Here is a 12,726-nt window from a genome sequence, read left to right as displayed (position 1 = left end):
ACATTCCGTGTTACTATACTACACTCCTGACGCCATCGCGGCTGACGGACATGCACAGCGAAGCGAGGACGATGACAAGGACTCCGTAGGATAGATCATCATGTTTATGTCTACATAGGGCGTCGCCCTCAGCGACACTAAATGGAACTAACAACAACAACAACAACAACATTACCTCAGCCCCGCACGCCGAAGCATCACTCGAACCTAGTGACGCACCCCCTTACCGAACCACGACCGGCGGTGTTGGAGTTTCACGTGGGAGGCGGCGGTGAGGCGGATGCAGAGCGGAATATTGATCTCGGGTGACGGCGATGGCGTATGACGATGAACACCGGATGCAAGCTGAACTCCTGCGCGTGAAAGTAACGAGCCCCGGCAGGATGGAGTAAGTGACGACCGTATTGGTGGGGCGTGTCGCCTGTAGGGGCGGATTCCACAGTGCCCGTAGGCAACCGGGGAAAGCGGCGGTGAGCCGATACACTGTCATGTTTCCTGTCAGTGCGTTTTGGGTACGGTAGTACGCACGTTACGCGGCCCTGGTACCATGTAGCAGAGAGGGATTACCTACGTGCTGACACGCAAGTAACCCCGCCGGCGCGCTCAAGATGGTCGTATTGGTGGGGTCATGCGACACTGAGTAGCCTTGATGGACACTTTCCGGTACTAGTTATTACGCCTGCATATTCCATTAGGGATGGGCTATAAACACGGTGAATTTAAGAATAAAATGAAAAAGAAGCGTCACTCGAACGCCTCCGTGGGCGTCGGCCACTCCTCCGGATCCTTCGCGACGGGCTGCGCGACCGGGCTCTCCGCCTCTGCCTCCGCCTCGCCCTTGCCCTTGTCGCCATTGAGGAGGCCCTGCTTTGCCTTGTCCGCATACGAGGCCTCGTGGGTGTCCACTGGGGGCGCGCCCCTGGGCTCGAGCTCGATGCCGTGGACGCCCTCGCCCCCGCCTCGCTTGACGCGCCAGTAGCCCGCAGCGCGGCCGAGCGACGCGCCGAGGACGCAGGCCCAGGTGCCGAGGAGGAGGAGGGCGAGGAGGAGGGGCACGAGGAGCGGGGCGACGAAGGCGAGGAGGTCCTCCGGGTGGTAGAAGTCCTCCTGCGCGGCGATGACGTAGAGCGGCTTGCCCGCGGGGGCGGCGTGCGGGAGCTCGCGCAGCGTGATGTGCGTGATGAGCCTGGGGAGACGTCAGCGCGAGTCGAGGAGCAGCGTGGACTGGGACTGGGACTGGGCACCGCGGGCAAACCAGGTTGTTCGAACTCCGAAAACGCTACGAACATTGGTCCCTCATGGGAACCTTTTCTGGGGGCATTTGGGCTCCAAACATCCTCAGAACATGATGTATTTTAGCCAAATTTCAGCATGTTCGGAGCATGTTCGGAGCATGTTCGTAGCATGTTCGACGAAAACACGCATGTTCGGAGCATTTTCGGAGCATGTTTTGGGTCCGTCAAAATTCGCAAAAGGTTCCCATGAGGGACCAATGTTCGTAGAGTTTTCGGAGCTCGAAAAACCTGGTTTGCCCGCGGTGGGGACTGGGACTGGGACTGGGGCTGGGAGCGTACCTGGACTCTGCGGCGGGCATGAGGACGTTCCAGCGGATGTGGAAGCGCTGCACGACCTCGGCGTAGATCTCGTTGCGGGCGGCGTCGTAGACGACGTTGTTGACGTGCACGCGCAGGTGCGGGCTGAGGACGCGGTACCACTGGTAGACGCGGAGGATGGTCTCGCGGCTCGAGGAGGTCGCGAGGCCGGTCGGGGTGAGCAGGCGCACGACGAAGGCGGGGAGGCGTCTGAGGAACGGGAGGGGGGACGGGAAGGCGTGGAGGACGGGCGACGCCTGGGACGGCGGGTAGACGGTGGCTGGCTTGCTGGAGGGGGGCACGGTGCAGAGGGGGTGGCGGAAGGACGCGTCGGGCGCGAAGTACCTGGAGGGCACGCGTCAGCGTCTGCAACGTCAGAGAAGGCGGCGAGCGCACCGGTAGATGGCGGCCCTCTGGACGTCTGGGTTGAGCGAGGCGGTGATGGCGAGGATGACGTCCTCGATCTCGGCGGCGGGGTTCTCCATGGCGTGGTCGACGTTTGGCTGTTGGAGGTCGAGCGAGGGTGGGCAGAGGAAGGGCGAGAGACGGGAGTGGAGGGCGCGCTGTGAGGGCGTGAGGTTGTCGGGGAGGTGCGTGGTCGGGGGAGGAAGGGCGAGACGGGAGTGGAGGGCGCGTTGTGAGGGCGGGGAGAGCAAGGTGACGTCACGCGTCGCAGCATCTTCGGAGGCATCTGCATCTGAGATCCAAGCGATCAAAAGCCACGGCCCCGCCGGTGACGTGACCGATGAGTCGTCCTCAGCCACCCAAATAACTTACCGATAACTTTGTCAACTTAGCAGCACATCCCAAGGCGCATATCGGAGCCGTCGCTACAGCTTGTATATGGGACTTACTGGCGACTCGGACATGTGCAGTGGCATCAGAACGTCGTTGCGTGACCGGTCTCAATCCCGGGCGCCAGCCGCCAAAGTGCGCCCGACGACCGGTGTGGAGGAGAAAACCGACACGACGTCGGACGGCTACGTTTTCATTTTCTTTTGATTCGATTGACGCGATACTATGAACTATCACAGGATCTGAACATGCTACAACCCTCCTCCGTACGATACTCGACGACCTACCAGCGCGCTGGAGACGAACAGAGAGCGACGGCGACCCACCCGTAGGCCGAGCGCGGACGCCGTGGACTCGAGAACCGCATCTGAACGGGGGCAGGTCGCGCACGCAAATAGTCATCGTCCCGCTCCAGACTCGTGCCGAGTCAACGGTCGTCTGTCCTAGCTTGACGGGAGTCGAAGGACGTTGTCACCCGGGCGGGTGTTCCGTCTCGTTATCACGTTCGCACTTTCCCGTTATGGTAGTTCCCTTGCCTGTTTCGGTTCTAGATCGCTCACTTCTCAATTTCACTGCTCCGATCCGTTCACGTCACTTCATCGACTCGTCATTTACGTTTCTTAGCTCGGACACGCTCCGCATCTGACCGCTTGTGTGTACTTATACCGCGGGCCTGCGCCGCGAAGAAGCGTCGAATCTTTCCCCCACTCGTAACTCTCTTGTCTCGGCCTCTCCATCGTGACCGTCTCGACATCCCGACTAGCCGCGGACGAGAGTGTGCGCGACGAACTCGACGTCGACTCTTGGTTCCGGAATGCATAAGAGTCTATAAGAGTACGCGGCCCATCAAGTACTTACTACATCATAGTTCTGAATCGTTCCGAGCCTTCTCACTCACCACAGCCGCGCGGCATCCTTTTGCCCGACGAACGCCCCGCTACTCTTGGCTTTGTCGTGTGCACGTCGCACGCCTTCCTCGCCCACACCGGGGGACCGCAGGACAGTCGGTAGGCTGTGGTGCTGTCACCGTCAAGAAGCCGAGGATCCACGTGCACCTGCGGCCGGTGGCTAAATGGAAACCTCCTCCTCTCCTCCTCTCTGCATCACTCAGCATGTCCTCGCGCACAGCATCCCTCCGCTCACTCTCACGCGCAACGGCGACAACGACGGCGACCTCCCCGGGAATCCGCCTGTTCTCAGCCACCGCGCGCCGAGCCGCGCCCTCCGCACATCGCGCGCTCGTCTTCCGCGAGCACGGTGCTCTCAACGACGCGCTCTCTGCGCACACCTTCCGCGCCCTCTCGCCGCCCGGGCCAGGGCGCGTCAACGTCCGCGTGCGGCTCGCACCCGTCAACCCGAGCGACGTGAACGTCGTCGAAGGCGTCTACCCGAACAAGCCCTCGCCCGAGACACTGCTTCCGCCCGACTCTGGCGGCACACAAGACTTCAGCGTCGCGGGCGGCGAGCCCGTCCAGAGCGTGGATGGAGGTGAAGGCACGGGGGAGGTGTACGTGCCCGGGAACGAGGGTGTCGCGGAGGTCACGGCGGTCGGCGAGGGCGTGAGTGGGCTGGAGGTCGGGGACTGGGTCGTCTTTGCGAAGACGCAGCCGGGGACGTGGGCGAGTGCGCGGCAGGTGGGGGCGCGGGATGTGATCAGGGTGGACAAGGATGCGGGCGAGGTCACCGCTGCGATGCTGTCTGTGCGTGCGCATGCGTCGGCTGTCGCTCAGGGTGCTGAGGTGCGCACGTGCAGGTCAATCCGCCGACGGCCTTGTGTCTCTTGCGGGAGTTTGTGCCGCTGAAGGAGGGAGACTGGATCGTGCAGAATGGTGCGTCCTGGGTGCTGTGACGTTCTATTTATCTGTGCTGACCGCTGCCACAACTGTGTGCAGGCGCCAACAGTGCGGTATGTTCTCATATCAGTCCGTGTCAGCCAACCCCATCATACTGGGTCCCTTTCGGATAGGCCTTGTGCGACTCCTGGCACAGCGGTGTGTTCATCCCAGTGATCCAGCGTTTCTCGGCTCACATCTGCTCAGTGTGCTTGGTCGCCCCAGCGATCGACCTGCCTCCGCAGAACCCAGCATGACGGTGTTGGCTGACGGCCTTGTCACACGCTTCTAACGCCCGACGATTCGCGTACTCTGTACAGGTCGGCCAGCTCGTCATCCAGATCGCCGCCCAGCGGGGCATCCGCACTCTCAACTTCGTCCGCAGCCGGTGCGTCCTCCTTCCCCCCTCTGATCCGGGCTCATGCTCGCCGGCCCTTCGCGCAGGGAAGAACAGGCCAACAACGCGCTCGTGAAGCACCTCGGCGCACTCGGTGCAACGCATACGTTCACGTACGACGCGCTCGCCGACCGCACGCTCACCGCGCACATCAAGCAACTCACCCACACCGCCGTACGCCCCCTCCCTCCCCTCCCTGCACCTCACTCACGCACGCACAGCCGCCGCGCCTGCTGCTGAACTGCGTGTCCGGCCCGCAGACGACGGGGCTGCTCCGGCTGCTCGGGCAGGACGCGCAGCTCGTGTCGTACGGCGCGATGTCGAAGCAGCCGCTCGCGCTCCCAGCGGGCGCGCAGATCTTCCGTGGCCTCGTCGCGCGCGGCTTCTGGATGAGCGCGTGGTATGCGGCGCACGCGCGCAAGGAGCGCGAGGCGCTCTTGGAGGAGGTCGTCCGGCTGAAGGTGCGCGTTCCTCGCAGTTGCGGATCCGTGCGGACGCTGATGGCGTGCAGTTGGAGGAGCCGAGGCATACCGTGTTTACGGTGCAGGCGGGGTGGAGCGACGAGGAGGCGGGGAGGAGGGTGAGGGAGGCGCTGGGCGTGCAGGGGAGGAGCCCGGGTGGGGAGAAGGTGTTGTTGAGGGTTGAGGACCCCGTGGTGTGAGGGGCGGGCGCGTCGCGGAGAAGCGACGAGGTGTGTGCGTATCGCGTGTCTCGGTTCTCTTGGCCACGGCCAGTGAGTACCTGTATTCAGCCCTAGAACGCTCGCCCCCGTCCTGTCCCAGTGGTGAGTGTATGGCTGAGACCTGCGATGTAGAGCTCATGCAGTGCCTTGTCAGGGGTAAGCTGCCTTCGAGTTGGAGGAGACGGAGTGCTTTTCGACGCGGAGGTTCAGCATGTACAGTCGACTTCGAATCTTCAATGCATCTAAGATGAACGTTAACCGTTGAACGTTGGACCCTGTCGGTGCTCGCGGGCGTATGGAGCGGCATTTCCTGAGCCACACGAGGCATGTCTACGTGCGTGTTGGCTTCCTTTCTATGATTCTATCCACACCCATACTGACGTTGTATTTTTAGCACGCTGAGTGGTCGCGCGCTAAGCGACATGAGTGTGGCTCAGATACCGTTGCAACCAAACTGCAACGCTAACGCGTGCATATGAAGCATCAGTCAGCATATATTGAGTGCGCCCTCGGTAGGGAATCCCCTCCGTTCGCCGATAAGTGTGTCTCGTTCATGCAGGTGAGTACTTACTTCCGTGGTGCGTTCCATAAGTCATCCAGTCTGTGGCTGTCTCCGCGAGCGGAAGGACGTGCGGCTGGGTCTTTCTTGCCTCCGTGTGGTCTGAGGCTGACAGCTCGTCGCGGCCACAGACATGCCCCTTGGGCCACGGATTGAATTGCAAGACCCTGCTGACCAGCGTCACTTTCTGAGACCTCGCGTCCGCACGGGCCCTCACGATTCTGTATTCGCGATGGGGTATATAGGTGATCCAAGGCTTACTCGGCGAATTCGTCTCAGCGGCTCGGCCTCAGCTAAAACGGCCTACTGCTCGAACGCCCTCTCCCCAGTCGACCACTCCTCGCCATGTCCTCTACAGCCACTGTGGAACTGATGGCCATCGGCGTACAACAGCACGGTGCCCACTATTTGCATGGTATCGCGAAGCGGCTCATCCACGGAATGCCAGTGGTCGTCATTGTGCAGGTAACGTTCACCCGCGTATGCAAGAGACGAGTGTAGGTGGCTGATACCTGTCGTGTCTCTACCAGAGCACCGACGACGCCGAGGCTGATGAGAAGGAGGCGGAGCTGCCACCGTACGTAGAGTCGATTCCCATCGAGCGGATGCTCCCTGGGGATGGCGTTCCCGGAGAAGATAATGCTATCGTGAAGGAGGCCGCGGAGTCGATGACTGCGCTCAAGGATTGCAAGGAACAAGTCGATAGGTTGAAGGGCATGCTCGATGACCTAGCGTATGTCGTGCTCGTTTGTTTCAAGCAGGTTTGGATGACTTATAGTCGCATCGCAGCAAACATGACTGGGAGCGCGAGAAGGTGAAAGGCGTGCTGGATGCGGTAGGATCGGTGCAAACGGAGGCAGACGCGGGCCTCGCGCTATCCAGGAAGATCACCAAGTCCCACGTCCTGTTCTGCGGCCAGATGGCGAGGACACTCAGGAGCGCGGCGAGTCCCGAGGAACACGGGCATGTGTCGCGGGACGCGGACGTCGTCGCCACCGGGGAGAGCGTCCGCGCCGCATTCTCCGAGTTCTCGGCACACATCGGCGCGTTGCAGGACGCGCTGCACGGCGTAGCAGAGCAGATCGACGTGGTGAAGGAGAAGGGCAGCCATTGGCTCCTTCACCCGCGCACGCACTACGTGTGGGTGAAGCTGCGGGAGTCCCTCCCCGTGATCCTCAAGACGGTCGTGCAGATCATCTCCCACATCGGGAAGATTCTGGGCCTGGTGCACCCTGTTGCCAACATCATCTCCGCTCTCGCCGACGCCGTTCATGCGCACCTTAGTAAATCCGACGCTAAAGGCGAACACCATGGTAAGTTGCAGATTCCGACGCCTGCTAAGTTGCCGCTTCTCATGTGGTTGTTTGTCGTAGACTCGGAAACGCACGGAGTCCATCACGAGTATGATTATAGTGGCATCAAGAAGATCCTGGACTTCATCCGCGAAACGATGCCACAGCATGTCAAGAAAGTCCAGGACATGCTGAAGGATTCCTACACCAATATGGAGCATCCGATGCTGAAGGTCGAGGACCAGCTGGGCACGCATTACATTCGTATGGAACCGGAAGACGCGAAGAGAGCGGCTGCAGCGTGGGAGCAGGTGGGCACTCGCCTAGATGAGGCGCTGGAAGCACACTGTCGGAAGGCGGGCGTGGTTTGCTAGTACCTGGACGACGGCAACGCATGCGTACGTGTACGTATCCCAGAGCTTGCCATGTTTTGTGCGCTCACAGACACGTTCACGGCGAGCCTGAACTTGACATAGTAACGTCGGTCAATTGTCACCCATTCAGGTGAAGTTGGGAACGGTATCTAGTTCCGTCGTATGATCACCAATGCATGTAACGCGAGCCTCTAGGATGCAGTACGATTGCTATTTATTCTAGGCAATTCTCTCCAGGAGTTTGATGAGTGGATCCTTGTCCGCGGATGCGCCTTGTCTGCCCCGCGGCGATCCATCCGCCGCCTCTAGTAGACCATTGTCACCCGATGAATGAATCGTGATGGTTTTGAACTCTGCAGCTCCTGAGCCTTCGTCAGCGATATGCTCATCTCCCGAGACTTCCGCCTCGCATGTCTCCCCATCCCCAGAGCTTTCCAACTCCTCCGAATGACAACTGTCCTCCTCTATCATAGAGCTTCCTAGAACCCCGAGAACACGAGCGAAGGTTAGGTCCGAGGCGGACATCTGAGCTTCAGTTGTGCTCAAGACTGTTGCTGGACTGAATGCGGCCTCGCGTAAGTTGAGGAATAGGCGGGAGAGGAGGACAACCGCGGCGCTGCGGCAGGGCGTAAGTTGCGCGAAAGGGAGCGTAACGTGTATGGTACGAAGGACGCACATGTCAGGGAGCGAACCCATGTTCTTGCCTGCAAAATTCGTCTGTGACAGTCATGATGCCATATCAGTGAGGGACTATGACAGGATGCCCGTTGCCACGGGTGAGACGTACAGGTAGGATGTACAGTGCGAGTACAAGGGCGTTCATGAGCAGGAGGGCACTGAGATCAAGACGGAGACGAAAGATCAACGCGATTAGTACAACAGCCAGTGTCATGAGAACGCACGAGAAATACAGAGTGCCTGTCGTCTTATCAGCACTCAAGACAAAGATTCTCCTGCATTTTCATACGTACCATCTCGCAGTAAGCGACTTGCGATAGAGACTTTGGCGTGAAGCACCGCGGTCACCTTGGGTAATCCACCGATAGCCCGCCACATCGCTAGGAGAACCATCGCATCACCAGTCATAATGCTAACGCGCGTGACGATTTCGACTGAGAATGCGGACATCGGCGCAGTGTTCAACGTTATTCAGTGAATTGACGTACGACTGAATGTGTGTGGTCAGCTCATCACTCGTGCACATCGTAGGATAGAAAACGGACTTGCGCATCACTGGGGTTCCGATACTCCATACAATCGTGCAAGTCATTGAAGGTAGAGTAGGAGCCATAGTCACAGATGCTATGTTGGCCTTTCAGCCAATGTAGACGTAAGCCGCTGAGTTCAACAGTGCAATTCACTGGACGTACAATGTTAGCTGCAACTGGAACAGTCGAGACAAGTATAATCATCACAGGAAGCCCGTACTTCCTGCCGTTGACGGCGAATGTTCGCAATGCGGAGGCGGCTGGTCGCAGAAACCTTTGAGCTCGCATTGAGAATGTGTAGAAATTTGCCGCTCACCTCCGCACACAAGATATAAGAAGCAAGCATTGAGGGCCGCGACGATATACAGTATGTAATAACTGGAGAGTATCAGTACCGAAAGACCTGGATCTATGACTTGTTCTGTAGTCTAGAGCTCACCTCTGCATGATCATGTCAATTAACAAGGAGATGCAATCCAAGAGAGATGGGCTTACCTTACAAGACCGCGGAGGGGTCATGAAGTCGATGCCAAGGATCAGCGTGAAGACCATGGATAGATGCATAGACGCGAGAACAATCGGTATGACGATGCCAGTCTTTCGTTGGCCCCATATGAGTTCGAATTCTCTGCCGACAGTAAGGAGTCGATCATAGACATAAATAGCTAGACCATTTCAGATGAGCATGACAGCACCCAATAGGCCTTGTAAGTGACGGTAATCACCAGCACCAGCGATGACCAGGCGATCATAAGCGACAGTTGGTTGATCACTGAGAGGACAGGATCAGTAAAGAGGACACGATCGTAATGCGTCATGAGGGGCATCGCTCACCGTATAAGCAGTGAATCTAGGGAAGATAAAGACATTCGGCTACCCTCCGGTGCTCAGTTGGGGGGGGGGGGGGGGGGGGTCAGCGTTCCTTGTTCTTACTAGCGATGGCGAGAGCTCTGAATTACGGGTCTACGAAGCAACTTAAATAGGCTCGTGGAGACACGTCGAACCGCAGCGTTAGCTACAGCAGTGAGACTGTGACTGATTAAGCATGACAACACCTCGAAATTTGGGTCCTAATGTGAGAGCGTGAGATCAACGTTCTCAATGTAGAACCCTGCACGCTACTAATTGACCACGCAGTGCCCAACATCGATCTTCGTTCCTGTCGCTAGGGCCGCCGAAGCTGTTGCGATCAGTACGTAAGATGCATGGACAGTGTCGATTCGTGCTTTTGCATAGGTGGAACCTGATGTATTCAATGTGTCAGCGGAACAAGAGGTTTGTTTCGAGTGCCAACAGCAACTTGAGATACGCGCATCTCGGGGGAGCCACAACCACGACCGCAGTACGATGAGACGCATAGTCAGTAAGTCAGTCCACTGCAGAGGATCACAATATAAACCTTCCAAGACATTCTCATCGCCGAGAGGCGCAAGAGACAGATGATCCCGGTGGCCGTGAACAGCGCTCGGCCACCTGGTTCAGACGTCCTACGGCACCATGCATCTGATTAGACGCAGTTATCAGGTGTGTAAGAGGACCACTTCCACTTCATCCTTTGTCAAATACCTACCGGAGCACCATAGCATTGCTTGGCCAAGTGTGCGGTGCGAGCGCTGAACTCTGAACCACCACCTGGCCACCACTAACGCTCGACGCGTCCGCTCCCCGCAGATAACTCAGTCAGGCGTTGTTGAGAAACCGAGGAATAAACCTCTACCGCGCGAGCAATGAACCGAAGAAGATGACTCATCTATTACATGTTACTCTGACTTTCCCGTCATTCAGAGACTGAGTATATCATCAGATCTGAGCGGTGCGATAGTAGGACGTGTGGATGCGCCCTGTGCAGTGTAGGCGCTGGTGACCACTATCATCATACTACATGAATTACTGAGTGAACATACATCAGAACCGCAGGGTTATGAGTGTAGATAACCTTCACGCCTGATCGAAGTCTGATGAACTCACTGGGTAGTAGTAAACGCCGTCACGGAAGCGCCATCGGGTGGCTTTCGACGACTTCGGATGGATCGCCATGCTCCCGCGACGTGCAACCAGCAGGGCAGTGCGCGACCCCCGAAGCTATGCCTTCTTCCACTGCGTAACTAGTGGAAGCGAGGTCTTCAATCAAATCTTCGTCATCGCGTCCTGTAGCGTCGTCAAGTTCATTCGCGATCTTTGAGATTCCGAGTGGCCCGACAGCGGGTGCAAAGCGCCGAGCGCAATCGCACGTCTGCGACGTTCCCGAGAAGGCGGAATCAGTCGGCCCGAATGTGGCCTCGCGGAGGTTCAGGAACAAACGAGAGAGCAGAATGGTTGTAGCGCTGCGGTATGGCTGAGTTGTGGTGAGGAGCGTTAGTAGAAGACATGACAAACGCACACGTCGGAGAGCATTGCCATGTTGCTGTCCGCAAAGCTCACCTAAAATGCCATTGGCTCGTTTGGTGACTGGTAGCATATGAAGACAATAGGAGACGTACAGGCGAGATATACAGCGCAAGAACGAGTGCGTTCACTAGTAACAAAATACTGCACTTGAAGTGAGCGCAAGCGCAGGCGATACGGCGTATGCAGGTCGGGCGTACAAGAAGTAAATCGTTCCTACATGTTCAACTTAGCCAGTCACCGAAAGGTCCATCGTGGGCCACGTACCATCTCGCAACAAGCGTCTCGTTGTGGGAACGTTGATATCGATGCCCTTGGCTAGGCTCCTGATCCCACCAGTGACTTGCCAAGTGGCCAGAACAACCATGGCATCCACTAGCATGGCACTGACCCTTGTGGCGATCTCAACTGTGGATGGTCAATACATATACGAACAGCTTACGAGGGTAGACAAGGAAGAACATACAACTGGGACAGTATAGTCAGCGCCTGCGATCCTATTCAGGGACAACAACAACACACTTTCGCATCACGGGCGTGCTTGCCTTCGAAAGGATTGCACAATTGCTGGGGGGCGGAACAGGAACAACGTAGATCGTTGCAAGGTTGAGCTGGAACCGATAATACAGTACAACTTGGATACGGTATGTTCCGCGGGACGTACAACGTTCGTTACGACTGGAAGAAGCGAGACAGCCATGACCATGGCGGGGAGGCCATATTTCCTTCCATTGATTGCGAACGCACGTAGCGCCGATGCAGCTAGAGACGATTTGACATCTACGAGTCAGGACCTTGACGAAACCGATCGTACGTACCTCCCCAGACGAGGTACAGAAAGCAGAAAACGATACCGGCTGCGATATATAGTTTGTAGTAACTGATAGGCAATTGGTCAGTTGCAGAGGAGCGACAACGTCGCGTAACCACCGAAACTCGCCTCTGTGACGAAGTGAGCCTTCCTGCATCATCGGAATCTGACCAAGAATGAGCACGTACTTCACATGTCTGCGGCGGAACAATGAAAGCTATGTCAAGCACGAGGAGCAAGACGGTGAACAGATGCATAGAGACAAAGAGAATGGGGATGATGAAGCCAACTCTTTCTCGGCGCCACACTAAGTCAACTTCTTTCCCAATGGTAAGCATCCGATCGTAGACGTAGGCAGCTGGAGATAACGTAGTATCAACCAAGGACGTCAATGACACTCCAATCGCACTTACTTGCTCCGGCAACCAGCAAGCGATCGTAGGCAAGGCTATTCAGAATCGACGAGGGAAAACGTTAGCACGGACAACATGGTCAGAATCACAAACTGCGCCCACCGGTGTAATAACAACCCAGCAGATGCCATTGACGCGTGAACTCTTCTGTTTCCGTTGAATTGCGCGTCCTGTGAACTGTTTAGCTGTCAATGCCCTCGTAGTACGAGCACAGCGTGACGGTGTTAAATAGGGCGACATCGCCATGACCTATATGACAGCATGGTCAGTCTAGCAAAGCAATTTGGGTAACAAGGATGCTGAAGCTCCCACAGTGAATCCGTATATTAACTGCACGAGGTGGACAAGGTTGATTGAGGAATTCATATCGAACGCGACCATACGCC

At 57.4% G+C, this 12,726-nt stretch overlaps 5 protein-coding genes across 5 annotated transcripts; 2 read left to right on the top strand and 3 right to left on the bottom strand.

Moving 5' to 3' along the window:
- Nucleotides 1-744: 744 nt before the first annotated feature.
- On the bottom strand, nucleotides 745-2,461 carry C8Q71DRAFT_721308 (uncharacterized protein; the record flags this gene model as incomplete). The annotated part of the gene is made up of 4 exons (XM_047921432.1): nucleotides 745-1,186; nucleotides 1,575-1,937; nucleotides 1,989-2,347; nucleotides 2,447-2,461. The coding sequence occupies 4 exons, from the start codon at nucleotides 2,459-2,461 to the stop codon at nucleotides 745-747; spliced, it is 1,179 nt and encodes a 392-aa protein (XP_047782319.1).
- Nucleotides 2,462-3,499: 1,038 nt separating this feature from the next.
- Nucleotides 3,500-5,277, top strand: C8Q71DRAFT_854710 (NAD-P-binding protein; the record flags this gene model as incomplete). The annotated part of the gene is made up of 7 exons (XM_047927090.1): nucleotides 3,500-4,087; nucleotides 4,141-4,216; nucleotides 4,280-4,293; nucleotides 4,540-4,607; nucleotides 4,664-4,790; nucleotides 4,838-5,077; nucleotides 5,128-5,277. The coding sequence occupies 7 exons, from the start codon at nucleotides 3,500-3,502 to the stop codon at nucleotides 5,275-5,277; spliced, it is 1,263 nt and encodes a 420-aa protein (XP_047782318.1).
- A 591-nt stretch (nucleotides 5,278-5,868) lies between these two features.
- C8Q71DRAFT_426481 (uncharacterized protein) lies at nucleotides 5,869-7,633 on the top strand. The gene is made up of 4 exons (XM_047918484.1): nucleotides 5,869-6,322; nucleotides 6,388-6,590; nucleotides 6,647-7,170; nucleotides 7,231-7,633. The coding sequence occupies exons 1-4, from the start codon at nucleotides 6,203-6,205 to the stop codon at nucleotides 7,521-7,523; spliced, it is 1,140 nt and encodes a 379-aa protein (XP_047782317.1). The 5' UTR covers nucleotides 5,869-6,202; the 3' UTR covers nucleotides 7,524-7,633.
- Nucleotides 7,634-7,643: 10 nt separating this feature from the next.
- C8Q71DRAFT_426498 (uncharacterized protein) lies at nucleotides 7,644-9,081 on the bottom strand. The gene is made up of 8 exons (XM_047918485.1): nucleotides 9,048-9,081; nucleotides 8,894-8,991; nucleotides 8,751-8,835; nucleotides 8,495-8,635; nucleotides 8,426-8,441; nucleotides 8,311-8,359; nucleotides 8,200-8,240; nucleotides 7,644-8,139 (listed from the first exon to the last, which is right to left on the bottom strand). Exons 2-8 carry the CDS (start codon nucleotides 8,933-8,935, stop codon nucleotides 7,743-7,745), a joined length of 771 nt encoding a protein of 256 aa, XP_047782316.1. The 5' UTR covers nucleotides 8,936-8,991; nucleotides 9,048-9,081; the 3' UTR covers nucleotides 7,644-7,742.
- Nucleotides 9,082-10,459: 1,378 nt separating this feature from the next.
- Nucleotides 10,460-11,964, bottom strand: C8Q71DRAFT_426264 (uncharacterized protein). The gene is made up of 9 exons (XM_047918483.1): nucleotides 11,935-11,964; nucleotides 11,781-11,878; nucleotides 11,637-11,727; nucleotides 11,384-11,524; nucleotides 11,317-11,332; nucleotides 11,212-11,260; nucleotides 11,112-11,152; nucleotides 10,700-11,055; nucleotides 10,460-10,621 (listed from the first exon to the last, which is right to left on the bottom strand). Exons 2-8 carry the CDS (start codon nucleotides 11,820-11,822, stop codon nucleotides 10,719-10,721), a joined length of 717 nt encoding a protein of 238 aa, XP_047782315.1. The 5' UTR covers nucleotides 11,823-11,878; nucleotides 11,935-11,964; the 3' UTR covers nucleotides 10,460-10,621; nucleotides 10,700-10,718.
- Nucleotides 11,965-12,726: the final 762 nt, after the last annotated feature.

Source organism: Rhodofomes roseus (genome assembly GCF_022264815.1).
Source record: "Rhodofomes roseus strain CIRM-BRFM 1785 chromosome Unknown C8Q71scaffold_4, whole genome shotgun sequence".
Lineage (NCBI taxonomy): Eukaryota > Fungi > Basidiomycota > Agaricomycetes > Polyporales > Fomitopsidaceae > Rhodofomes > Rhodofomes roseus.
The sequence above is the reverse complement of the archived record's forward strand: the minus strand, read 5'-3'. Positions and strand labels throughout refer to the sequence as shown.

Excerpts from the sequence above, each read along its gene's own strand:
- C8Q71DRAFT_426481 (XM_047918484.1), top strand. The coding sequence starts at position 6,203 with ATGTCCTCTACAGCCACTGTGGAACTGATGGCCATCGGCGTACAACAG. Across the intron at positions 6,323-6,387 it reads CAGTGGTCGTCATTGTGCAG|AGCACCGACGACGCCGAGGC; the intron begins GTAACGTTCACC and ends TGTCTCTACCAG. Across the intron at positions 7,171-7,230 it reads CGCTAAAGGCGAACACCATG|ACTCGGAAACGCACGGAGTC; the intron begins GTAAGTTGCAGA and ends TGTTTGTCGTAG.
- C8Q71DRAFT_426498 (XM_047918485.1), bottom strand. The coding sequence starts at position 8,935 with ATGATTATACTTGTCTCGACTGTTCCAGTTGCAGCTAACATT. Across the intron at positions 8,241-8,310 it reads TCGCACTGTACATCCTACCT|ACGAATTTTGCAGGCAAGAA; the intron begins GTACGTCTCACC and ends TGACTGTCACAG. Across the intron at positions 8,140-8,199 it reads ATGGGTTCGCTCCCTGACAT|CGCCGCGGTTGTCCTCCTCT; the intron begins GTGCGTCCTTCG and ends GCCCTGCCGCAG.
- C8Q71DRAFT_426264 (XM_047918483.1), bottom strand. The coding sequence starts at position 11,822 with ATGGTCATGGCTGTCTCGCTTCTTCCAGTCGTAACGAACGTT. Across the intron at positions 11,728-11,780 it reads TTCCAGTCGTAACGAACGTT|CTCAACCTTGCAACGATCTA; the intron begins GTACGTCCCGCG and ends TATCGGTTCCAG. Across the intron at positions 11,056-11,111 it reads ATGGCAATGCTCTCCGACGT|CGCTACAACCATTCTGCTCT; the intron begins GTGCGTTTGTCA and ends GCCATACCGCAG.